Source organism: Mytilus californianus, unplaced genomic scaffold (assembly GCF_021869535.1).
Source record: "Mytilus californianus isolate M0D057914Y unplaced genomic scaffold, xbMytCali1.0.p SCAF_6, whole genome shotgun sequence".
Taxonomy (NCBI): domain Eukaryota; kingdom Metazoa; phylum Mollusca; class Bivalvia; order Mytilida; family Mytilidae; genus Mytilus; species Mytilus californianus.
Genome location: NW_026262712.1, coordinates 57,183,825 through 57,211,734, shown reverse-complemented (window position 1 = coordinate 57,211,734; position 27,910 = coordinate 57,183,825). Strand labels below are relative to the sequence as shown.

The 27,910-nt window shown below is 32.1% G+C and overlaps 2 protein-coding genes across 2 annotated transcripts in view; one reads left to right on the top strand and one right to left on the bottom strand.

The window, feature by feature from the left end:
• LOC127705669 (PHD and RING finger domain-containing protein 1-like) overlaps window positions 1–27,910 on the top strand; it is a 290,389-nt gene that overhangs the window by 186,002 nt on the left and 76,477 nt on the right. The gene's annotated exons all lie outside the window — the stretch shown is intronic.
• Window positions 1,531–27,910, bottom strand: part of LOC127706555 (A disintegrin and metalloproteinase with thrombospondin motifs 16-like) — a 35,501-nt gene continuing 9,121 nt past the window's right edge. Inside the window, exons 2-17 of the mRNA XM_052211210.1 lie at window positions 26,442–26,665; window positions 21,979–22,068; window positions 16,741–16,873; window positions 14,623–14,764; window positions 13,843–13,918; window positions 12,309–12,386; window positions 10,677–10,828; window positions 10,319–10,368; window positions 8,146–8,257; window positions 7,651–7,818; window positions 6,878–7,010; window positions 6,338–6,457; window positions 4,656–4,707; window positions 3,923–4,072; window positions 3,046–3,378; window positions 1,531–2,556 (exon numbers count right to left, since the gene is read on the bottom strand). Coding sequence (XP_052067170.1) covers window positions 2,363–2,556; window positions 3,046–3,378; window positions 3,923–4,072; window positions 4,656–4,707; window positions 6,338–6,457; window positions 6,878–7,010; window positions 7,651–7,818; window positions 8,146–8,257; window positions 10,319–10,368; window positions 10,677–10,828; window positions 12,309–12,386; window positions 13,843–13,918; window positions 14,623–14,764; window positions 16,741–16,873; window positions 21,979–22,068; window positions 26,442–26,665 — 2,207 coding nt within the window. The 3' untranslated portion in view covers window positions 1,531–2,362. The remainder of the gene's footprint in view (window positions 2,557–3,045; window positions 3,379–3,922; window positions 4,073–4,655; window positions 4,708–6,337; window positions 6,458–6,877; window positions 7,011–7,650; window positions 7,819–8,145; window positions 8,258–10,318; window positions 10,369–10,676; window positions 10,829–12,308; window positions 12,387–13,842; window positions 13,919–14,622; window positions 14,765–16,740; window positions 16,874–21,978; window positions 22,069–26,441; window positions 26,666–27,910) is intronic.

Here is a 27,910-nt window from a genome sequence, read left to right as displayed (position 1 = left end):
GTTTGAAAAAAGCTGATTTAAAGCTACTGGACATTTAGTACTGACCTGCATAAAATGCATCATTTCATTTTTTTTTATAAAATTCTTGTAACTAATTTACTATTTTTCCACTTTTTCCACTTCTGTGATATCACTGCACTGTATGATGTATATGGTCAAAAGTGAGAGCATGCAAACATAAAAAAAAACTGTATAGATTATGTAAAAATATACCGTTTTTCTTAACAGTTCTTCACACAACAAAATTCATATTTTCCAAAAATATACAATTACCACAAAACTTTAATTTAAAATTTTTTTTCTTCACCAAAAGTGATTTTTTCTCTTCCTCCTTTTTTTTTAGTATGAATACAATTTTGTCATGAACATATTTTGTTGAAGTGTTTTTTTTTTCCTTTTATTCCTTGTTTTTACTTTTTGTCATGAACATATTTTGTTGAAGTGTTTTTTTTTTCCTTTTATTCCTTGTTTTTACTTTTTGTCATGAACATATTTTGTTGAAGTGTTTTTTTTCCCCTTTTATTCCTTGTTTTTACTTTAAAGCAAGTTACCTGCCTTTTTTCTAAAAAGAATGATGATATGAAAAAATTTTCAGAGATAAAACTTAACAATGAAGCTCAATACAAAGATAACATTCCAGTGTAGATATAACAGTGAAATACAATACAACTTTACAAAAATAACTTTATGATGAATTATAGTGCAGACAAAAAATATTTTAATAAATCACAAGGAGTTACGGTAACAAATACTCTATTAGTTTAAAATTGATACAGATTATCCATTGATGTTAAGGAAAAAGACCTTACTATACCTAAACATACTACATTTTCTTATTTTTATTCAAAAGCATTCTAATCTATGCTTGTAGCTGAGAACCTGTTATCTAAATGCATTTTATGACTGTGTTCAGTTTGATGTAATCAGTAAAGTTTCACATGCTAATATGCAAGAATAAAAGATTGATGACAATTTTGAACAATAAAACATCTAGTAAAAAACTTCAGTTTAAAACTCTGTACTTCTACTTAAAATTTGTATTAGAAAGAGAAATACATTTTAATTGGAGATTACCAGAATTCTGGATTGAACTATAAAGGTGTTAGATAATTCTGCTCAATATCTGAGCTTTAGACCTTTCTTAGTATTTTTTAGTGCCACGGCTGTATAAAACCAGCTGAAGACTTTTTAAATTATTACACATTTAACAGATTAGTGAAAGTGATGCAGAGACTCTAAGCTTTTAATTTAAGAATTAACAATTTTATTTGCCATGACCTAAAGCAAAGATAAGTGATTAAGCAGCAGTTTAAATAATGTATTACGTGTTGGTAATACTATATTTGATCTCTATTAGAATTACAACTGCTTACCCTTCAAAGGCATATGAGTTCACACATGGTTTTTGGTGGGTTTTGTTCAATCTAAAGTTTTGGGTGATTTGTATTGTGAATTAAAGTTTGTCTCTTCGTTTTTTTTTTTCTGGCCATGGTTTTGCTTTTCTTATTGTTTTGAGCGTCTCACAATTCGGATGCATAACGCATAATGAAAAAGACTAGAATTAAAATAATTTTAGGCTTGTCTCTAATTGCATATTTTCAAGTATATTTCAGGATTTGTACATTAGCTTCATATTCGATGCCTCAAACGGCCGACTCATTCATGGTTGTCACTTAATATATATTAGATATTCCATTATACTCTTATGTAACTAATGCTAAATCTGGGTAATCAAGAAGTCAGAAGATACTAAAGGGACCATAAAAACAGGTTGATGACAGGCAGACGAAAATCTAAAAGACAACAGTCCACAAAAAGCAAAGAAAATTCGCTTTAGCCATTTAAACTGCAACAAAAAAGCCATTGTCAAATAAGGTATTCCAGAAGTGTAAGCAGTTCCTGCTCAGCTCATGGCGGCAGTCGTGTTCCTCATGTCATCGCAAAATAGCTGATTAGTTGCATTTGCATACAGTCAATAAAATGAATGGAGGGCGACAATGTTTTTTTAATTGATGCCTTATCTTTTTCTATTTTGGGATATGCTCTTATAATATTAATTTTATATATAAGTTTATACAACATATTTGCGACAATGATTGATTGGTGTTTGATTTACGTCCAGTGGCCGTTGTCAACAAATGTTATGCTCTAATTGCATAGGTAATACACTAATGATTTCAAGAAATTTCTGTAAATTTATAGTACACATTACTGACCAACATACATCAATCCTTAAAGATGTAAACAAAAATATACAATATTAGGTAACAACATTTTAAAACAAATAAAAATGACTAGCAGTCTGTTTAAAAAAGCAAAACATGTTTGGCACTGTTACAGTAGGTTTTAAATTGTATTAAAATTATAGATTTATTAAAGCTATTAAACTGGTTGCCATGGACAAAATTGTCCATGTAACTATGGATGAGCCTGAGTTCAACCCTAAGGTCAAACTACAAGAATGGCAACAGTAATCTTTTAAAGCACCACAAATGGATGTCTGATTTTCTGCATGATGTTGGCACAATGAAGGGTTTTTGTCACCATACAAGCAATCTGAAATATGAAAAGTGTAATAATTTGCAATTAGTTAAAACCATTATTTCTCTTCTTTTTGAATATGAAAAACTACCTGAGATCATCCCCAGTTTGAGTTAGGGTTCGTGTTGCTCAGTCTTTAGTTTTCTATGTTGTGTTTTGTGAACTGCTGTTTCTCTTTTCGTTGATTTTCGTTTTTGCCATGACATTGTCAGTATGTTTTCGACTTATGAGTTTGAATGTCCCTTTGGTATCTTTAGTCTCTCTGTTAGATGTATATTAATAACAAATTTTTTAACTTTGGATTTCCTTTCAAACTGCAGAAACGAAATATTATAAGTATATATTTTGGAAATTAGTATGTATGAATTAAATTTTATATAGTAGTACCGAAATATTCATTCTCTAGTATCACGAAAACATTTATTATGAAAACTGTATCAAAACTTACAGTTACGAGAAATTTAGATGCAGTAGCAAGATTTCTATTTGAAACAAAGCACTCACCTTTATGTCCAATCTGTGTTCTTTTGCAAGACTGACAACAATGGGATTCTACAACACCATCGTAACACACATGTCTGCCATATTTTTCGATAAAATTTTCGCACATGTATCCATTGATAGTAGCAATATCCTCACATGGGTGCATATCAGGTGTTACTGGCGGAGCCTTTGTAGTATATGGACTAATTGTGTATGTAGGTCTCTGTGTGACTGGAATAGAGATACCTGTTTTACATGTAGAACAACACTCTGACTTGAGGTCACGTGTATCTTGGGTATTGATTGTGCAGTGCCATGGCTGACAACCCTTTACTCTATCACCATACTCACAACCTGATGAGAGAGGAAAACATGTAACATTCATTTAGTTGAAAAAGTTGACAATACGATAGCCCTATTTCAAACTTTATCTGAATTACATATACTATATCATTTATAAAATCAAGTTGCATGAAATGAATATACTATTTTTGGTAATATCTTTTTATCTAAACACATGTTTTTGCAAGAAGCACACACAGCACTTGCATACATCAGACTTTTTAATTTAATAAGGTAAACAAACCCAACACTACAGATATTGAAATATTTATTTCTGTAAAATTGAAAGGGCATATAAGAACAGCCAAAGTTCAAAGCTTTGGGTGAATAGCTTTTATTACAATTAACAATGATACAGTTTAGGAAGGTTCAAATAAGAATGCTTAAATCACATTTCAAGTGGCAGAGACCACTAACTGAAATCTTCTTAATACTTTGACTAAAGATAAATGAACATTGAGACTAAAATGAACATGTTTACAAGATTTGTTGATTATATTCCAAACATTATTATAAAACTCTCAAAATAATTAAAATATATCAACAGTTTTCCTACCTGCTTGCCAGGTAAAAAGCTTTGCACATGAAGCACAACATCTGCTTCTGACCTTTTCTTGATAACAATATGCTGGTGTCGTACTCACAAGATCCTCGCATGTTTGTCCGACAAATGCTACGCCAGGCTGATCACCATGTGGGCATTTATCTAAAAATTAGGATGAAACTAGTTACAGTCATATCTGATTACAAAACTTTTGAATTTTTCGAAATACTAAGGATTTTCTTCCCCAGGAAAAGATCACCTTAGCTGTATTTGGCAAAACTATTCGGAATTTTAAGTCTTCAATGATCTTCAAGTTCGTACTTTATTTGGCCTTTTCACTTTGTCTATTCGAGCATCGCTGATGTAGACGAAACACGCGTCTGACGTAAACACTTTTAATCTTGGTATATATGATGAGTTTATTTTCATTCTACTTGATACTGAGCTTGGTTTAACGGAAATTAATATACATTTATCATCATTTTGTAAAAAAGGATCTTCAAACAACTTTGACCCCAACAGTGATATTAATTCATGATGGAATAGTAAAATGTTTCGTATAGAAAGTTAGCTTGAATCTTTTTTTCAATATTTTAATAATACAGGACTACTGATAAACTAATAAAGCATTTTTCAAAGGATAAAACTGATGCAAATTTTAACTGGAAAATTAAGACAGCAATTCAAATGTAAGATAGCAAATCTTGGTTCATTATGAATGATACTACTATTTATGTCATATTACCATCTTTTTCTGGAGCATCATCAGAGTAAATACAATGGCCTTCAATACACCACTGAAAAACGTTTGAAAGGTTTTAAGAATTAAATTGTTCTAGATATACATGCTTTTATTCTATTTTTGATATTCTAGCTGAATGCTGGACTGGTGATCGATACCATCGAGAGTAAACTTCAACCAGCAGTGGCACCAACAAAGTGATTCTAGAAATGATCCTACCTTCACTCATATGATAGGTGCCCCAACAAAAAGTTGTATTAAACTTATTTACCAATGATATGTTTTTAATTGTGGTATTAGTTAGTATTCATTTGTTTATCGCAAAAAGCAGCACTATCATGTTGAATTGTGTACGAACAGCGTTTAAAGTTTGGTAAACATATTGTTAGGCGGGTTGAGGCAACACAAATCTTCAAATTGTGTGATTTTCCATTGACCATCCGTTTGAGTTGTCAAAAGATATGTTCGTCTGTCAAAGTGGTATAACCAAACGTTTATTTGTTTAGAATTTAGGGTTTCAAAGCTCCTCATCAGCGTTTTATTTGGCCATAGTTCGAGCGCCACTGATGAGTCTTATGTAGAAAAATCCCACATCTGGCGTACTAATTTATACGCCCTATATATTGATGAGATATCATTACCACTTGGTTGATTCAACTGCTGGTGGCAGTTCGTCCACAAGAGTCGCACTTTTCCAGTTTTCTAACACGGAATATCATTGATACTGTCATGACCTGCAAGTTTACTGTTCATAAATTATATAGCCGGATTTGACATATATCTTTGGTATTTATGGTTCTCGATGCTCTTTAACTTAGTAATTGATTCTGTCTTCTAACTAATTTGATTCACACTCCACTGATGAGTCGTTCGTTGACTAAATGCGAGTCTGAATTATTAATTGATAAGCCCGATATATTCGATGAGCTTTTACAATCACTTTTTTGATGCCACTGCTGGTTGAAGTTTTCTCTCAGTGGTATCGATCAAAAGCCCAGCAGTCAGCTGATATCATTGATATGACCACTTTCTGTTAATTGACTGGATTTCTGTGTACAAATCTTTGAATTGTTAGAAGTCGTTAGGAGTGCCTTGAATAGATTACCTTACTTTGTATATTTTTGGTCCTCAATGCTCTTCGCCTTCGTGTTTGATTTGGCCTTTTTATATTCGGGCATCACTGATGACTCTTTTGATGTCGACGCGGGAGTCTGAGGTAGAAAGTTATATGCTTGGTATCTTTGATATTTTTATCTATTTATAAAATGCTATTGGAAAATGATGTTGACGAAATGCCCGTATTTCGTTCTTAATTATAAGCCTGATATTCAGGACGAGTTTATTTCAGACGTGTTATTTTGTAACTTATTCAAGAAAAAAGTATAACACAAATACTGAACTCCAAAGTAAATTCAAAGGGGGAGTCCATAAAAACTGACAAAATCAGACATGAGACTTAATCAACCACTGGAACGAATTGAAAACAAATGTCATATTCCTGACTTGTTACAGCATTTTCTATAAAAAACATATTGGGTTAAACCTAGTTTTATACTTAGCTAAAATTCCCACGTGTATATTAGTTGTGTATAGTTTCGTTACATTGACACAATTGGGTAAGCAACCCAAACAGACGTAATAAGAGGTTTAGTTTATAGTGAATTCGAGACTAACAAGATGTTTACCTTTCTAAAGCCACAAGATGTTCCTCTAACTGCTGTTTGTAGTACACAGTCGTTATCCGTACTTGGATCAAGGCAGTACATAGAGGTACATATACTACTGGCATTTCCAAATTCTGTTCCCTGCATGTATAAAACAAGAGATTTATAATTACTAATAAGTGTTTACTGTAAATGTACTAAGTCTAGTGATATTTATCTAAGAATCATTCTTAAAATTATTTCTGAAATAAAATTAAATACTCTCTGCTTTCCTTTTAAGGGAACTAGTTCGTAAACAGTGTAATGAAACTTTATGAACAGAATTTTTTTTTTAAATCCACATCTACAACTAACTATAGACCTAAATCACAAATGATAATCTTTCTTGAAGCACTTGATTTAGCTATGATAATTAACTATAAATGGGAGCTTTTGTTAAAGTTTGTTTTGCTGAGTACTTTGGTTTTGTTCTTTGACTGTTGGTAATACAGCAATTCATTTTCCTTTGGAATTTTTAAATCTTTGATTAGACGTGTACGTATTGTTAAAATCACTATATACCTGACAAATGTAAGACTGATTTCCCCATATCTGCTGACATTGCTGGTTTGGAGTAAAGACTTGTCCTGGCATATTTTTCGAGTCCACAACTCGAGCATCTGTAAAACTCTCTGTCAAGCAAGTAGCACCTTTGCTGCAATAATGAATTATTACAAAAACTAATCAGTATTAATAGAAACCATTCTGACAATGTTTTATATTCTGCCAGGTTAACATCAGATCTGCATTTATAAAACTTGTACAATAAATCCCTTGTCACCACTGAGGATAATAATAGTTAAAGAAGCATTTAGAATTTTCAAATTTCATTTTTGCCTCAGGGACATTTCCCACTTTTTGCATGGAAATTTTTATATAACTATCTGTCATACATGTCATACTTGACTTTGTAATAATTTATTCCGTCAATTGGGTGGTCATTGCCTCAATATCATTCAAATATACTATTAAAGTGTTACCATGAGCTCACAAATGCACAGCTGGTAGATCTCGTGTAAAACTCGTGATAGATGTTACTTGTTTTATTATTAATCGAGAATAACTATAATAAGCATTGCATCACTAATACTGAGTTTTATTATGGACATATTTAATTTGTTCAAATATGCAAAAAGGATAAGATACAAAGAGAAGCTAAGCAGCATCCTGAACTAGGTCAGGCGGACTTTCCAATCTATAACGTTCTTGTCCCTTTTGTAACTTCTACACTTTTTACTGTTTCTTACATAAACCATGTACGTTTAAAAAGTTTTATCATATAGTATGTTACATACCTCATTAAATCAGATATAAAACTACGGAAATATTCAACAGAACACCGCGAAAACTGCCATTGGTTGATTCTTTTCTCTACTGGGATCGTCTGATTTGTAGATGTCGCCATAACGTATCTGTCAGAAGACAGGCATCCATTTTTCTCACCATCATGCAAGGCACCAAGACTGCAAAGTTAATGGCAATAATTATTTTGTAACAATGCCATGTCATCAGTATTATGAATAATTGAAACATAAAGATGAGGACCAAAATGACATTGAAAGGAAAAAGAAAACATTCAAAGTTAATTTAGTCCGACCAAAGTTTAAAATATAGTAGCTTGCGTAAACATTATACAAATGAAACCGCCTTATGACATAATTCAGTGTGCAGTCTTAGGTAAGCTAAACCTTGTAATCTAGAATGGAACAAACAATTATAAACATAAAATATATTTTCACATTAATGTTAGCTAAGTTGGCACATGCTAGACATATCTTGATTTTATATACCTATGTCCTAGCTCGTGTGCAGCAGTACCAACATTTTGAAATCCACCATTGTCTTCTACTATAGAAACACTATCTCCATTTGGTCTACATAAGGAGCCAATGAAAGCTAAACCTGACAAAGTACAACTCAGTATATTTTCATATTTATATTATAAAAACAATCATTAAAGAAAGGGTCTGCTCGAATTAAGATTTTATATATTATTACAACAAATACACCGACGATGATATCATCTAAATGCTGGACATTAGATTTTGATCGACAATATATTTTTTTAGTTTGGTGGATATATTTTTCAGCAGACAGTCGGTATTCCAATGGATACGAGTTGTGCAACACTACTTTTGGTTAACTCACATGAAGCAGAATACTTACAAAACCTTCTCGAAGAAAAAAGAAAAGTGTATCCCAGACTTGATATTAAGAACACAACCGAAAGTAGAGAGTCTGCTTCATATCTTGATCTTTTTCTCAATAGTGACTCAGATGGACGACGTCAAAGTAGAATCTTCATTGATGATTTCAACTTTCCAATTGTCAACTTTCCACTTCTCAGTGTTATGTCATATTTCAGTAATTACGTTCCGCTGGTGCATGTTCACATTATGCGTACTTCGTTAACAAGGATGTACTCTTTACAGAAAAACTGTTACAACAGAGAGACAGAAATATTGAAATCGACACTACATTAGTATTACGTTTACCATCACGAATTAGTAGACCGATACGCTGTGTCGGTGTCTCAATTAACCAGCGACACGTTTTCGCTGTCCTAGATCTTTAGATACCAGTACTCGCTGTCTAAGATCTTTAGATACCAGTATAGTCGTATGATCTTTAATTTTATTGATTGTGTCCTGTTCCCGATTGAATAAATGTCGATGATTCGCATGGCGATTGATGCATGCATAGCAAGAGACGATCACTCTGTCAACTCACTCGGTCTCGCTCCTTCTGGGGTCCATGCGATTCCGTCGGTTTTTATTTGTTAACATGATTTGTCTCGTCTTAATCGCTTTGAACATCGGTTAACTAATGTCACCTTAATCTATAAAAAGGTAATAAACTATTATCAGGCTACCAATCATATTAATTTTTAAAGGGAATAATAAGAAACCGATAATCGACGAAAGAAGGACAATATGTTCTTAGTATTGACAAAATGATAAATGTCATTAGACATACGACCAAAGCTTGCAATTGTTGCGGTCGTTAAAGATAAGACTAGGAGAATGACAAGAAAGAGGGTTTGGGTGAAGGATTACAGAATAGAGAATAATGGGCTGAAAATATAAAAAAAATTAGAGAATAATGGGCAAAAAATATAAAGAATAAAGAAAAATGGTATAAAAAATGAAAGAATACAGAAATGAAGGACCATCCATCCAAACCCTCTGAAAAGAAACCTAAAATTCATATAATATCTTAATATCTACAAATCTAAAGATGAACAGCTTACATTCAGAAGACAAATTCTCATTATATACTGAATGTATGTATGTATGTATGTATGATGCTTTCTTTTTTCTAAATATAAGATCTATTAAAGGTCTATGCCACTGCTGGTAGAGGTTTCCTCTCCAAAGGTTTTACCAGCCCTGTAGTCAGCACTTTTGTGTTGACATGAACTACTAGTATCCTTGATATGGTCATAATTATCAGTTAACTGTTTACAAAACTTTGAAGTTTTCAGAATGCTAAGGATTTTCTATCTCAGGAATTTTTGGAATTTTGGGTCCTCAGTGCATTATAACTTTGATTCGAGCGTTACTGAAGAGTCTTTTGTAGATATGGTAGACGAAACGCGTGTCTAGCGTACATAATTTTTAGGCCAGGTATCTATGGTCAGTTAAATTATACAAGCATTCGGTTTATTAAAAGTACAAACATGGAATTAAAAGCCTCGATCAACTGATGTTGGTAAGCAGTAACGGTGAAAATAAAATAAAGAATTGTATTAAATCATTAAATCTTGATCTCAGTATGCATGCATTAAATCTTGATCTCGCTCAGTTTCGAGCTTAAGTGGTTCCATCGGGTTTATTGTTTTATCTTGATTTGTGTATTCTTAATGAATTTACGAGATTTGAACATTGATAAACTGCTGTTGACTCGTTATAATTTCATTCATCCGAAGTAATATTTCTAATCCATACAAAACACTTTACTTACCAGCTGTGTGTAAAAGTTTGTATTTGTTCACCTCTGTATACAAATTATAACTGAAAGAAAAAAGATACAAAATGAAGACTTTTCTAACTACTATAGTCAGTATTTGTATCAAATAAAATTATAGAATACAGGATAAAAATATATATTTTATGAGACAAAGACATGGGTATATTTTTTTTCAGTAAAGAATACCTGTTATAATATACTTTCTACATTGCACATTATTTCCTAATCATATAGTTACCTCATTAAATTTTTTTGCATTAGACAAGAATGGAAGGCAAGACGTAAATAATATGATTTACAGTGAATAAAATAAGTAATATATCTACATAGTTTATATATCAACAACATTTACCCGGTAAATAAAATGGCATGATCATGTAGAGGTAAATTAACAGTGTTAGCAACCCAAGAACGAAAGTCTCGCAATCCTGCATCAGCATTCAATATGTCTCTAGTTGCAGACTTCTCTTTCCTAACTTCACTCCATGGATAAGCCTGTTCATTCTGAATATATAAAATAAAGCTAATGCAATGTAATCATTGTCTAGGATACTTTAAGTACATAAGAAAATGTCGAACGATATTAAATAAGTAGATTTATAAATTATGATAAATGGCTGTTTAACGTTCAGCAGCAAATTGAATGAATATTCAGGACAAGAACATATTAATGTGATATGAATCCTGTTTTGTACTAGACCGACACGCTAAGCCCGATTTCCAACGTGCTAGTTAACAAGGAAACCGTGCATTTTACCCGGAAACATTATTTTGACTTCGTTTGGACAGTCTTTGCTCTTATTCATGATTGTTGTGTGGTTTGAGGAAAAGCAACAAATACCGGTTTTCAAGTTTTTGGTTTGACCTGGACGTTGATCAAACCCATGACCTCTCACACTCGGACGAGCACGTTGGTACGGCTAGACTACCGAGCGGTCGTATTTATTATTATAGCTGTGTAAACAATGTTATATTCGTAATATTATGATTTTTTCAAGAAAATGATTTGATGCATCAACATTTTAGCAATGAACCATCCAGACACATGGAACAAATCAGTCGCAAATAACTTAGCAATTTTAGAGGAGAGGCAAAAGATGTATAAAACCATTCACCCGTTGAAGCAGAGCAATATTTTCACATTAAGTTGGTTAATGTTTTAAAGTTAAAATTTCAAGCTTCAAAGGAATTTTTAAATAAAAGAGAGGCAAAGGAACATTCAAACTCATAAGTCGTAAATAATCTGACAACGGCATGGCTAAACAAGAAAAAGACAAACAGACAAACAACAGTACACAAAACAAAATATAGAAGATAAGATGTAATAACAATTCTAGATTATTTCTGTATGTGGGATTTCGTTGCAGCTGAAATATATGTTTGTGTACAAAAGTTGAGTTTTTGGTTGTAAGGTGAATCATCGAATGTCAATAACAACTTTTGTTAATTACGTATTTTTCGAAATAAATGTGTCAAACTGGTTTTTCAGTCATCATTGCATTACCCGTCCCATTGTTTGAAAAGCAGTGATAACTTTTAAAAGGTAAAAACATATGGCCATCCTTGCAAACAAGACAGCTTAACTATATTGTTATATGTGTACACTCAAGTATAACAAAATGAAAACAACACTTTATAAATGTCCGAAGCGTTTTTTTTTTATTTAACTTCCGTAGGAACGCTCAAAGCCAAAAATTTGCGGAGAGCCAGGGATGTATAAGTACCGAACAGGATAGAGCGCTGTTGCCAAAAAAAGACCTAAACATGATAGCAAAAATCCGTCTAAGCTCAATTTGCCTTAGGGAGTTGAAAACTAAGTTTCTCTATAATTTCTGAATTTATGACGGAAAATTTTATAGATGTTCAAAAGTATTTTGTTGCAAAATCAAGGCAACATTCGAACATTTGTAAACCATCTCATGTTTGATGTGTTTTGTTTTCTTCTAAACAATGATATACAATAAATTTGATGTCGCATACATACGTCTGCTATAAGAAATGCCGTTACTTGTATGTTGATATTAATCTCATCGTCTCGTATCGACTGGTATCTCATATCAACCTGCAAAGCAAAAACAGTACTTGATAGCACACTTTAGTTTAGGTCAGTGATATATATCGAAATGATAGAATGGTTCAACACATGGACGTCGGTAAGGGTAACAGACTTTTAAATAATACATATGGATAGAAAAATGATCTATACATCGGTGGCAAAAGGATGGACAGGGACGGCATACCTACATCTAAGAGGTACAGATGAGCCGCTAGAACAAGCTATTCAAATCTAATATAGATATTAATTCATCAAATTATAAAAAAAATTACATTTCATTATATTTTTAATAGTGTTGTTTTAAAAAACCATGCTAGCTTGATAACCTTTATTTGTATCTCTTTAACTGCATTCTCCTAAAAAAATTATATTTGGATATTGCTCTTTGTGTATCTTATGGAATCCTTGATTATTTTAAAAGAAAATGAAGATAACACTTTATAATTTTATGCGTCTGAGGCGCTTTTTTTTTTGTATTTACATTCACCAGGAACACTTAAAGCCGAATATTTAAAAGCCATAAATGTATGATCATGTATAAGAACCAAAACAGTTTAAGAGCTATATTACCAAAAGGAACTTCAAGTAATAGCCAAATTCATCTCAAGTCAACTTTGCCTGATATAGTTGAAACATAACTTCTTAAATATTTTCAAAACTTATAAACGCACAATCCATGTAAGTTTGTTATAAATCAGAAGTACTGACTGATGACCTGATGACACTCTCGGGGACTGATATTAACTGTGTAGAGAAGAATATTTGACTGAGGCATTTGATGACATCTAAAGTTGATAAATTGTAAAGTTTTAATTCAACAAATCTGATTGGTTAATTGACTAAAGATTGATTGGGGAAGTTCAAAGAGTATTTATACAACGCATATGAGCATGCGTGATTGATACAATGTAGACAGCATTTAGTGAAGTTTTTCTTCTCTCCAGAAACAGGATCTATATTCACTGAAACTCTTATCATAAGACTGTATTTTACTAAGAATAATGTTTTAATTGATATTTATAGAATAACTAATCAAAGAAATCAAATAGAGAAAAATATTCAACGAGTGACCGAACAACACATTAATTCACGAACGTGCTACGCGCATGAGTTAATTATCAGTGTTGTTTGGTCACGAGTTGAATATTTTTCGATATTTGAATTCTTTAATTAGTTATTCTTTTTATTACATTGGCAAATGGCTTTTTTATGAAATTAAAGAAGAAAATGTAAGGAACTATATCTTTTTCTACGCATTCACAACTTGTTTTGATCCGACGTTATCGACGTCTTGACAACGCCTTTTGTTGTATGACGTCAAAGGAGTGAAATAACCACGTTTATTTCACATGTGAAATTATCGGTTTTTTATTTCACAGGGAAATCAGTGTAATCCATTGCAACCAATGTAATAAATTTGTTTAATCATCAAGTAAAATATATTTATAATCATATTTCTTACCTCATTCATAAAATGAGAAAAATATTTTCTAATTTCATCTTTTGCAGTTCTGTCATTTTTTGTTTTGGACAACCATCTGAAATCAAGGTTATTATAAAGCGTTTAAAGTTAATCCTTCAGTCGATTTGGTATCTTGATTTTTTTATCGTTTTTTGTTGTTGCTAGGTTGACATTGAGCGAAAAACAAGTCAAGCCTTTCTAAGTTATAATTATCAATTATTACCAATTAAAATGATCAGATTTATCATGTAATCCTCCAAAAAGTACACAATCGTGGCATAACAGTGATGAAGATTTTACAACTTTAAATAAAGATGAAATATTCAAATGGGCTATGCCGAATTTAATTCACATTGTTTTTTTACTCCGGACGATTTATAGCTTATAATGTTGTATAGACATGTATCTGTTGTTGACCTATGGATGTCTTTTTTGACGCTTGGTTACTGTCTCATTCAGATGAAACACCCCATTTCATTTAATTGATGAACAAAATGTTTATCGCACCCATCGTACTTCACAATTATGCAATGCATCTATTTTTTATAAAATAAGAATATTCAAATGTCAACACTGCCTAAACTTTTGATGTTATTTTATGAATTGTTTCACATTTAGTCATGCTAGGGCCTTTAACAGCTGACTATACGGTATTGTTTTTGTTCATTGTTGAAGGGTGACAATCCTGTAGTTGTTTACACCGTCGTCCTTAGGTCTTAAGTGAGATAGTTGTCTCATTGGCAATCATACCATATCTCCTTAGATATAAACAAAACATACCGTTTGTATATGGAATAGTCTATTACTACCAATACGTCTATGATGAAAGGCTGTGTGATCTTGACTTGTCTTTTGGAACGATGAACTTCAAGTTGACCTCTTATTCTGTCGATATGTTTCGCTGGGATTTCTTGTGTTAGTGCTGAAAATATGATATCAATCACGTTTAAAATTATCATCGAAAGTTCTTTTATTTCGAAAAGGTTTTGTTATGCTATTGTTTTTTGTATCACATCCTTTCCTATATTGCATTATTTACCATGTTTACCCTATGTTTTGTTATGCATACCATATCTGATATCCACTTGCGATGTTCTTATGATCAACTGTAATGTAAAATCGATTGGACGTGGAATTTAAATAGATTACCATTCCCCAAGTGAAATAAGAAAATCGTCTAAAAGAAATAATCAACAATGCTTTTCAATATAAAAATGGTAGCATACGCTATAAATGTACTGCTTTGTGATACTATAAGTGAACAAACAGTTAAATCATGCTACACAGAGGAACAAGTGATCAGTATACTGGAGTTTCTTATTTACAACATATTTGTTGAATTTGGAGGTAGACTTTTTCAACAAATTGTCGTCACTCCTATGGGAACGAACGGTGCACCCCTCCTTGCCGACCTCTTCTTCTCTTCGTATGAGTCGGAGTTCCTTTAAACACTTGTAAAAAACAAAAAATCAAAGAAGCCAGATCATTTGATTTCACATTCAGATATATTGATGATGTTCATGTTCTTTCCATTAACAATCCAAACTTTTCTGATTGGGTTCAATTATATATCCTCCAGAACTAGGAATTAAAGAAACAACAGACACGTCTTCCTCTGCCTCATATCTAGACTTATACCTCGAATTTGACATAAGCGGTCATCTCAGTATCAAAATCAATGACAAACGAGACTATTTTGATTTTGAAATTATTAATTTCCCCCACCTTAGCAGCAATATACCAACTTCACCTGCATATGGGATATGCATTTCCCAACTCATTCGGTTTTCAAGAGCTTGCAGCTGCTACTCAGCTTTTATAAAACGTCACCAGTATCTGAGCAGAAAGTTGATGAACCAGGGTTATGACAAAGAACGTCTTGTCCATTTTCTAAAAAAAGTTCATTGGAAGATGCCAAGACCTTGTTGATAAATATTCTATATCAACTTCACAAATACTACATGATGGTCTTGAACATGATGTCAGGAATATGACAGTTGTTTTCCATTCGTTTGATGTGTTTGAGCTTTTGATTTTGCCATTTTATAAAGGACTTTCCGTTTTGAATTTCCCTTGGAGTTCGGTATATTTTTATTTTACTTTTTTGGTAAAATTTAGTAATCGATTCTATTTAGTTATAAATAAATACTTTGAAAATATTGGAGCCCACTTTAAATGGTAGCCGCATACATGCATTATCGTTGCAAATATGTTCTATAGATGAATTGTTGCATATTTTGTAAACATAGCATTACTTTTCATTAACCGATTCTAGATTCGATAGTCGATTGGTTCGACGTAACCCATAATAAGCGATCATCAGTTCCTTGTTTTTCCATTAAACAACGCTAAATTATCCACTCGATTTTATTTCACATGTCTGCCATTTATAAATAGTAACAAAAAAACACTTATGACCTACATTCGAATATAGCGAAGAATCAGTATTGTTAATCTATACCGAACTATGGCTACTTGCGAACTATGTCATGTAACAGTATTTCCTATCTTAAACAAACTTTGTAACAATGAGTTAATGGCTACTTACGAACATAGCCACAAATCAGTATTTCCTATCTTAAACAAACTTTGTAACAATGAGTTTATGGCTACTTACGAACATAGCCACGAATCAGTATTGCCTATCTTAAACCAACTTTGTAACCATGAGTTTATGGCTACTTACGAACTTAATCATGTATCAATATTGCCTATCTATAAAAAAAAACCACTGAAAAATAATGAATTTATGGTTCCTTACGAACATAGTCATGGATCAGTATCGTCTACCTTAAGCAAACTTAGAAAAAAGAGTGTATGACTCCTTCCGAACATAGTCATGAATAACTATAACCTACCTTAAACAAACTTAGTTATAATTGGTGTACGCCTACTTACGAACGTAATCATGATGTCCAGATGGAAGTTGTAGTCGTCTCTCAACTGTATACCATGTTTCTTGGTTAGAGACAATTTGTTTATTTCCTGGAGATAATGTAAATTCCACACCATCATGGACGAATGTACCGGTCTGTCAACATATAAGTTATATATTGTACATACACAATGTATCAGTGTTTTAAGAAAATAGCATATCTATATGTATCATTATTGCACAGATGCATATACAGATATCATCGACCTAGATGAAAAAAAAATTGGGTTGCCAGATATGTTTACCCAACCCCCAAAAAAACCTAACAAACAAAAACAAACAAAAACAAAAACAATAACAATAACACACCCATCCGCAGAAATACACAGAATGGTCTATGTGCAACAATTGGTTAGGTTGGATAATCGGATCCTATTTCTTTTTCTGACTTGAACTCTTCAATGGGTTTGGAGCATCCTTGGGACTTAACTTGTCCCAGTTAACATTTTGATTAGATTCCAAATTTATTTCTTTGCAACAATTGTGTTAAATAGTATATGAACATTATGCAAAATGGCTACAAACAGGCTTTACATTCCTTACACGTCAATTAATTCTAAATACACTTGCAATTGCTTTAAATTGAGAGTCAAGCAACAATATGCGTCCATATATAGGATACCATGTCGCACTCGCACGCAACATTATAAGGATGAAAAAGTTACATGTTCAGTGAAATCTGAAAACCCTTGGTTGGCATATATATTTTCAAGTTGATGTGGCCGAAAAGCTTCCACAAAAACTTTAACGCGATACGGAACGGAGGGGCGGACGGAAAAATCGGAAAACAGTTTAATTTTTCCTACTTTCTTGTGCGTGAAATAAAAATGTGCGGGATGATTGTTAACAAATCAACAATCATATATTCTAAGACCCTAATGACAGATAAAAAAATGATATTATTGAATTTGAACTATTAAGTACATTTTATATTTTCATGACTTGGAGATGAAAATTTGTTTGGGAATCCTAATCAAAACATATTGAACCAATTGGATCAATACTTTACCGGCATGTTTCAACGTTTGACATATTATTTTAACTTTAATTCAAAGTAACATAATGCATATCATGTAAACGATCAGTTTCAAGTCAGGACCCTCGTCACTAGATGTTGTACGTCATTATTGTAACTTAAATTCAAAATTACAAAATTCACATCATGTAAGCGATCAGTTTCAAGTCAGGAACCTCGTCACCAGATGTCGTACGTCATTAACTTAAATTCAAAATTACAAAATTCACATCATGTAAGCGATCAGTTTCAAGTCAGGACCCTCGTCACTAGATGTTGTACGTCATTATTGTAACTTAAATTCAAAATTACAAAATTCACATCATGTAAGCGATCAGTTTCAAGTCAGGACCCTCGTCACTAGATGTTGTACGTCATTATTGTAACTTAAATTCAAAATTACAAAATTCACATCATGTAAGCGATCAGTTTCAAGTCAGGACCCTCGTCACTAGATGTTGTACGTCATTATTGTAACTTTAATTCAAAATTACAAAATTCACATCATGTAAACGATCAGTTTCAAGTCAGGAACCTCGTCACTAGATGTTGTACGTCATTATTGTAACTTAAATTCAAAATTACAAAATTCACATCATGTAAGCGATCAGTTTCAAGTCAGGAACCTCGTCACCAGATGTCGTACGTCATTATTGTAACTTTAATTCAAAATTACAAAATTCACATCATGTTAACGACCAGTTTCAAGCCAGGAACCTCGTCACTAGATGTTGTACGTCATTATTGTAACTTAAATTCAAAATTACAAAATTCACATCATGTAAGCGATCAGTTTCAAGTCAGGACCCTCGTCACTAGATGTTGTATGTCATTATTGTAACTTAAATTCAAAATTACAAAATTCACATCATGTAAGCGATCAGTTTCAAGTCAGGAACCTCGTCACCAGATGTCGTACGTCATTAACTTGAATTCAAAATTACAAAATTCACATCATGTAAGCGATCAGATTCAAGTCAGGAACCTCGTCACCAGATGTCGAAAGTCATTAACTTGAATTCAAAATTACAAAATTCACCACATCATGTAAGCGATCAGTTTCAAGTCAGGAACTTCGTCACCAGATGTCGTACGTCATTAACTTGAATTCAAAATTACAAAATTCACATCATGTAAGCGATCAGTTTCAAGTCAGGAACCTCGTCACCAGATGTCGTAAGTCATTAACTTGAATTCAAAATTACAAAATTCACATCATGTTAGCGATCAGTTTCAAGTCAGGAACCTCGTCACCAGATGTCGTACGTCATTAACTTGAATTCAAAATTACAAAATTCACATCATGTAAGTGATCAGTTTTAAGACAGGAACCTCGTCCCTAGATGTTGTAACTTTAATTCACAATTACAAAATTCACCTCATGTAAACGATCAGTTTCAAGTCAGGACCCTCGTCACGAGATGTCGTACGTCATTATCGTAACTTTAATTCACAATTACATAATTCACATTATGTAAACAATCAGTTTCAAGACTGTAACATCGTCACTTGTTGTGTTACGTCATATCTAAATGTGTTTCGTTATTCGGAGAATTGGGCGTAGAAGGCAGCCCTTTGATTGTTTCTGTGTAAATTATTCAGTTTTATATTCGAGACGATTTACAAACTGACAAACTGCAAAAACATCGGTCTATTTTTGAAGACTGGAAATGCCACCTTCTTAGTTTTTTTTGTAATTCTGTCGTTTGGTTGCTGTTTTATTGACGTATACAACCCCTTTTTTAATCTTTGGCACAATAAGCCTTGATGATTTTTCAATACAATACCTGCCCCTCGTCTTGTTTCTTATACTACAATTTTGTTTTTAATTGATAATGAATTTGTGATTTATTAGTTTTTATTCGTGACTTAAATGGGTACAAAAATGGACTCAGACAAGTTTCTTTGTTAAAATTCTCTTTTATCATGTATCACTGATTTTTTTTTTCTGATTTACGAACTACAAACTTTACATTTTGAGCAATGTCACAATACATTTGTGCCTAGTGTGAGGTCAAATATGCTTTTATACATAATATGTAACTAAAACATGCAAACAAAAGTGTTTAGCTTTCATGTTTTATATTTTTGTCTGTCTTAATCCCCATCAGTGTCAGTTTCAGTTGTCCTACAAAACATTTAATCGACAATTTACAAAAGAACATGGTTTTTAATTACCACTTTATGTCTCTTTGCTGTATCTTATTATGAACCGTGGTGTTACGGAGTCAAAACTATGACAAGAAATTATGACAAGAGACAGATGTCAATCTCAATGACTGTTAGGAAATCAACATTAACCTCACCACTTAACCTTAAATGTTTACCTTCCGATCCTACTAGTGTAAAACATTTTTTATAATATTTATTTACAAAAAATCGTATTTTTCAATTTATCTCTTACTTACTTTTACTATATGATGAACAAAAAACAAATAATAAGAGTATTTTCACCCACCGGATACACGAATAATCATTGTCATAATCAATGATATTGTTTTACTAAAATATGTTGTTAAAAAACTAAGAATATCATTTAAAATTAATAAAATAAAATTGAGAATGGAAATGGGGAATGTGTCAGAGAGACAACAACCCGACCATATTATTCCGTTTTCCTCATGCATAGGTTTGATTCAATGACTGGGTTGGCTATACTTAAGGCCTAAAAACAGATGAAAATTAATATTCCAGCCGAACAAAATATTCCCAAAATCAAATGGCCATTCCCTTACTGAAGAAACATTAAAAGAGAGGCGAAATGATACAAAATCAATTGCCAGAATCTAGTGCCCACCGACACTCGTCTCTGAAAAAATACCTATATACATTAAGGTTGGTTTTTTTTTCTCAGGGACAAGTGTGTGTGCTGGTGCAGTATGATCTGTAATGGTTTGTGTTGTTTCTTAGGATTCCTCTAGTTCTCTATATTTTTTTTTATATCGTTTCAGAGTCCAGTGTCTGTGTTGGTGCAGTATGATTTGTAATGTTTTATTTTTTTTTTCATAGATTCCTCAAGTTCTCTGTATCTTTTTTATATTAATGGTAATATTTTTGTTGCATGGCTGATTTTACTGAAAACCTAATAAATTATAGAACATGATGTTGTTGTAATTTTGCGATTTTTTTCATAAAATAAAAGAATATTGATAAATATTATCCCTATGACAGGTCCACAACAAGCTAAACTTTTCGAGACAGACTTTAACAAATTAGAACCATCAGAATTTAATACAGCACTGCAGACATTGCGAAAACCAAATGTTGTAGTATATCGTGCGTTTTCAGAACAAAAAATGAAGTCATAGTCAAAGTGCGAGAGAAGATTATAAACAAACCCTTTCAAAATGTGTAAGAAACACAAAACAAAATGAGGGGTCAAATGAAATGAATTAATTACTAGTACAAAAATGTAACGTAAGCAAATGCAAATGGACCCGAACTTCAATCTTGAAGAAAAAGGTTAAAATGTATGCGGACCTGCAGTCTTCGGTGGTACATAGATTTTTAAACGTCAACACAGTCCATTATATACATGTACGACAGAGGAGGGGACGACAGATAAATGTCGGATGTCAATCATTCTAATCGTTCGGAAGTCAATGTTTACCACACGCAGTACCTCATATAACTACAAGTCTTTACCAGAAATAGCTATATATATATATAGACTTTTTGGAATCACTCATTTTTTTAGGCACCGACCATTCATTTTTTGTGTGTGTAATTTTGGGGGGTGGGGTGGTAGGATGTGTTCTCCGGCCAAAAAAAAAAATCTTCGACCTTTCTTATACACACATTATTTTTTAACCATATATTTAATGTCATTCAGTGGAAAAAGTTTGAACTCAATGCTCAATCTATTACTGTGTCGTAATGTATGGTTCAATGGAAATAAACTATTTTTTCAAGAATTTAAAAAAAAAAAAACACTTTCTTTTATCATATTATCCGATAGTTACATTTTCTCTTTTACGTTTTACAATCAGTTGATAGACCATGTAAGAACATGCTAAAAAGACAATATAAATTATAAGTCGGACATCCGGTCTTGTCTTGATATCGAAGTGAGACAATTCATGTTTTGTAGTCAATATTAATTAACAAAGCAATATATTATAACAATCATAAATTTGTACATATTAATTACTTTATCATTATCAATAAACCAGTATATAGTACTTACAAGATATAATTGATATATTCCTGTATTGTCTTGTATACAATTGAATGATAGATAGGCTCCATGATTAGGATCAACATAGAATTGCACGTTCTGTAATTAAAAAATAATTATGAAAAGTTATAATGATTATAGCGTAATATAAATAGATACTGATGTCATACATGGTTTTGAAATAAAAATATACCCAGCAAATCTAGTAGCGCACCACTTCTTCCCGTATATGGTATTGTCACATTTTTTCGTCTTTGCTCAAAAGTGAGCTAGACTATTTTGTATCTTTTAAGCATACTATTGATTAAACTTTTGCTTCAGAGGCGACAATGGGTAATTCGTCCAAAAAATAAAAAAATCTAAATCCGTATATTATATACTTTTGTCATGCGATAGGAAATTATGAAACGTAACTATGAAGTTTTCATTCTTATACAGTCAATGATACTTGGAGAGTAAACAACTTATTTAAATATACAGTTAGATAAGAATTGTATGATATACTTTCTCGAATTATGAGCATCTTCCGATGACTTTGCTTTACTTTAAATGCATACATATGTTAAAAAAAATATGCAAATAAACGAAAAATAATAATAATTCTTTATTGTCATATAAGTAAACAAGATATTTGTGACAAATACAAATAATAACAACAACAAATAAACTGATCTGAAAACATACATGTATATATCATCGAAGTGACTACGCCTGCAAGCCCGACCTCCCCGTAAGTCTTCATTTGAGATCACTTGGGCACGCCCAAGCTGATCTCAAAAACCTTACCATCACTATCATAGACCACAGCGAGGGTTGGTCAAGGGCCGACAGACTTGCTCGGTAACGTTTTTGGATAAGAAAGTTAAGGACAGTTTCCCCAGAGGGCATTAATGAAAAAACATAAAACGAGTCCCTACCATCACTTGTTTCCTGTAACTCAGGCTTCAGTACAGGACTCTCACATGTTTAATGAATTTATTCCTCCTCCCAAACATCAATATTGAAAAAAATTTACCAGCGTATTGATTCGTGATAATTTGTATAACGTTCAAGATTATTATTTCAGTTCGACTACCACATGTCAAGATAAGGATCATTTGACATCTTACTGATGATGGATATTAGTTATCCGAAATATTAAATATTTGTTCATGATTTTACTATTTTTTTTGGTGATGTTGTACCCTTTCAGACTTGCTTATTATACATTATAATTTGTAGTGTACTGTATCATATTTATATGATCCATCGCCTCGTAAGATTTATCGTTGGCTATTATTCAGACATTTTATATATTTTGTCGAGCCTAGGTGGTCGAGTGGTCTAGCGCGACGGGCATAGTACAAGGCGATTTGATGCCACGATATCTCAGTAGCATGAGTTCGAATCCCGGCCAGGGAAGAACAAAAATTTGCTTCCGCAAATTTACAGATCTAAGATTGTTGGGCTGTTATTCAGACGAATTATATATACAGAATGTGTTTTCAGCCTTGTATCACCATCACTGGTGATCCGATGGATAAAATCTGTCATAGAGTTGTCACTGGTTCAGATGTACTTATAATATAATTATTTCTGTGACTGCATCCTACATTAATTTGTAAGATCCTCTACGATAGATAATTCAGCTGATCTGTAATATTCCATCTTCATGCCTTATATATCATGTACTGTGTTACGACGCTAGATAAAAACTGACGAGGAAAGGTAACACCCGGCCACCGAAAGCTTGATTTTTGTCGAGCCTAGGTGGTCGAGTGGTCTAGCGCGACGGGCATCTCAGTAGCATAAGTTCGAATCCCGGCCAGGGAAGAACATAACAATTATAGATCTAACATTGTTGGGCTGTTATTCAGACGAATTATATATACATAATGTGTTTTCAGCCTTGTATCACCATCATTGGTGATCCGATGGATAAAATATGTCCTAGCGTTGTCACTGGTTCAGACGAACTTAAATATATATAAATATATATATATATATATATATATGCAAGCAAAAATGACTAAGTGTCCCCTATCCTAAAGACTGTTTAATAAAGGAACATGTTTTTTACTTGGTTTAGTTTGAAAGATTTAGTAGAACTACTAGTTTTTCAGTATCAGAAAGATTTGGAAATATCGGATTATCTATTGCGATGTCATAAAAAAGTTTTATATGTGACATTTTGTTAATTTTGACAGTATAGAAGAAAGTGGTTTTCCTCTTCTATTATTTTACAAGTTATACAAAAAAGTCATGTTCTTTGGTTTCGAGGTATATTCAGATATCTGCCCTTTTCTATAAGTAAAAAAAGCACAATAATTTTTACCTTTATATTACCTAATCTGGTTTTCAGCACATCATGTGACAGTTTCAGTAGAGACTACTTTGTCTGTGCTTCTAATATACACTAAGACATAAATTTTTTAGAGGTTTCGTGATACTTAGGGAAACGGATATTATTGAATGATTTTTACATAGTTTTCATGAAATGAAAAACAGTTTGGCAGTGGAATTGAAGGCCGGGTACCGAGTTATGCCAAGAGATATAAAAAAAACTTTGGGTTGAATTTTGAATCACGCATTACAGTCGGTAGATTAGAAACAGCCATTTATACTTATGGCGTCAAATGATGGAAATATAAGAACAAGATATTTATTAATGACCTGCGGAATTATACAATATACGAATTTCCCTTTTATGCATGATTTCGATTAGAAACATTATTGAAAAATAAAACACATTCAATGTATTTATTCTAAAAATATTTTTAAAATACCACACCGATGGTAAAAACAACGGAAAATTATAGATATTAAAGACTACAAAGTATATAATAACAAATTTGCATTGAATGATTCTCGCTAAAAGCAGTTTATCAACATTACATCTTCATAATTTGTACATACTCGTAGCCTAAAGAATAAAATGTTTATATCTAGATAACATTTTACAGATTTTATATATTTTTACATTTATACAACACAAAAAGCATGTATTATTGTTATTTACTTATTCCATACAAACATTTTCTTTTCAAAATACATGTATGAAAATTTAACACACACTCACGCATAAAAATAATAAAACCAGCAAATTATTTAAAGGTATAAATTCAAAAACATTTGCAACAAGTCCATGTTAAGTTGTGATTATAGTTGTTAGAATTTAAAAACAATTTTTTTTTATTTCTTCAGGTTGTAACCGGATTCACGAAATATTAAGGCAAACAATGCGAAAACGATACAGCTAATGGATAGCCAATTGCAAAAAGATTTTGATTCAATCTAGTTTTGCCTCAAATTGTATAAATGTGACGGTGGATTATTTAAAACATAACATTTTGCGTTAGAACACGAGAATTTTAAACAAAAAACGTGTTATAAAATAGACCTAGTAAAACAAACAAAAATCTACATGGAAAGTTCTTTCCAAGCTTTTTTCTTAAACGATGCAATTCTCGTTTCCGCTCACTTTCTGTGATAAATTTCTCTCCTTTTTCGATTACCAAAACCCGGGGAAATTGCACAAGTTTTTCTTCTTCTAAAAATCACTTAGCTTTCTTCTTTTTCATAGCCAAAAGGCAAGTTTATGGGATACATGACTTTTAAATATTTTCTTGTACATATTTTATAATAGAATTCTTATTGTTTGGACATGTACATGACCCAAAGGCTAATATATATAGTGTCAACTTTAATCATGCAAGAATTCAAATGACATTTTCCATACATTTGAACGTAATTATGATTTACATTTATGATACTAGTACCGAGTCGAGGAAACGTTTCCCATGATACATTCATTGATTTCTGTCTCAAAGGTATTTAATTCAAAATATTCCGAGGAGGGGGGGGGGGGGGGGTCTTTTCTTATTTTACAATTGTGAAAAAAAGTCTGGATGATCGAGCTGTATACAGTTCATAAAACGTTATACAGAAATTTTAAAAGTTAGAGAGCCTCCTCATGGGGTTTTTGATTATGTGATTACTTGGTCGTTTTTATAGTGATTATTTGATTACCAGACCAAATATTTAATGATTATTTTATTATTTGATAATCTAGGACTGTATTTTTGATTATTTGATTATCTTGTTTAAACACATAATTAATGATTACGTAATTATATTGGCAAAACATTTGTGATTATGTGATTACTTGGACACCCCAATGAGGGGCCTCGTTAGATATACAATTAAATCTCCTTCAACCCTATTGATACATGGGATGAACTAAGTTATTTGAAAGGCAGATACTTCAACTGTTCTGGTACCCGGTCCGTACAAACAATTCAGTGACAAGGCACGAGCAATGAAAAGTATTTTAACATATAACAAATTATTAAATTAAAATTCTGGAACTTTATATAATTGCTATGATATATTACTTTTGCAGTTGGCTATGTGAAAAAAATATCATAATATGTTTTAGGTTGTCAGTATACAAAATATACCTGATAACTATCATGATATACCAAATAAAGTACCTGAATGTCCAGTAATGCTTCTTGTTTTACATATAGATTTCCTTTTGGATCCTTTCTTATAACGTATACAGGTCTATTTAAAGCAGACGATTTAGTTTTTGTCACATTAAATAATAAGTTTTCTCCGAATTTAAACTTCAGTGAAAAGTCTATTTTGCCTTCATTTATGCAGTCTTTGGAATTCTTTGTGTTTGTTGATAATTCTGAAATTCTGGCAACATTTCCTGAAATGAATAATACAAAACTATTTAGTGAATGTTATATAATAAAAAGAAATATTGATTTCCATTATCTACCTCTCAAAAACCATTGGCGAATTCAGGGGAGCGTAGATGGCGTACGCCCACCCCCCCCCTTTTCACATCTAAAGAAAGTATCAATTTTTTGCATAAAATCGTCCCAAATTTGTTTACGCATCGCCCCGCTGGGCGGTATATACCATATATATTTCGTTTTCCAAAATTACGCCCCCTTCTTTCAAACTTCCTGGATCTGTCCCTGGCAACAGTTAAGATATCAAATGGTTTTATGCTACAATCAATATGTACATTTTTATTGTTTTTATGTACTATAAAAACCATAAACAACAAGTATGTGACATATGCATATAGTTAACTGATGTAAATTGAATATCACAGATCAAAGTATAAACAAACAAGACAATATCGTAATCGCACCTACACGAGGGTGAGGATGTCGGTTTACAGAATAGAGAATAATGGGCAAAAATATAAAGAATAGAGAAAAATGGACAAAAAAAGAATAGAGAATAATGAGGTGCTAAAATATAAAGAATAGAGAATAATGCGCAAAAAGTGTAAAGAATAGAGAATAATGCGCAAAAAGTGTAAAGAAAAGAGAAATGAAGGAACCCCCATCTAGACCCTCCTACACGGCTGTCATTCCCAAAAAATGATAGTGAAAGAATAATCAATGGTGGTCAAGCATTGCGATCGGATCGAGAAAGATCTAATATCGGATTGTGACTTTAAATTTTGTAGAGAAGACACATGCTAGTTCAGTATACAATCCCATTTAATGAATTATAAGATCAAATATTGGAAAAAAAAAGTCTGTCAAAATAGCTCTAACCTAACTATTACCGAAGTGACACCAAGTGAGCATAAAGGTTAAATATCTCCTATTAGTGATACTATCACATAACCGTACATAAATAATTTAGTGCGTTAAGGTGGTACCAAACAACTTGACTAAAATTAAATTGGCTCGTTTAATTTTCATAAAATTTTGACAAAATATTTACTTTGACAAAAATATAAAAATTTCAAAAAAATTTAATCACACACTTTATTGGAAAAATTTCATTGGATATATAGTAGTTTGACAAACACTGATTTTGATCATTGAGAAGCTTAATATTTCCTTAACAATAGAACGTGATTAAAACGTTCAGTTGATTTTTACAGAGTTATTTCCCTGTAGTGTTATGTACCACCTTAAGCTGTATA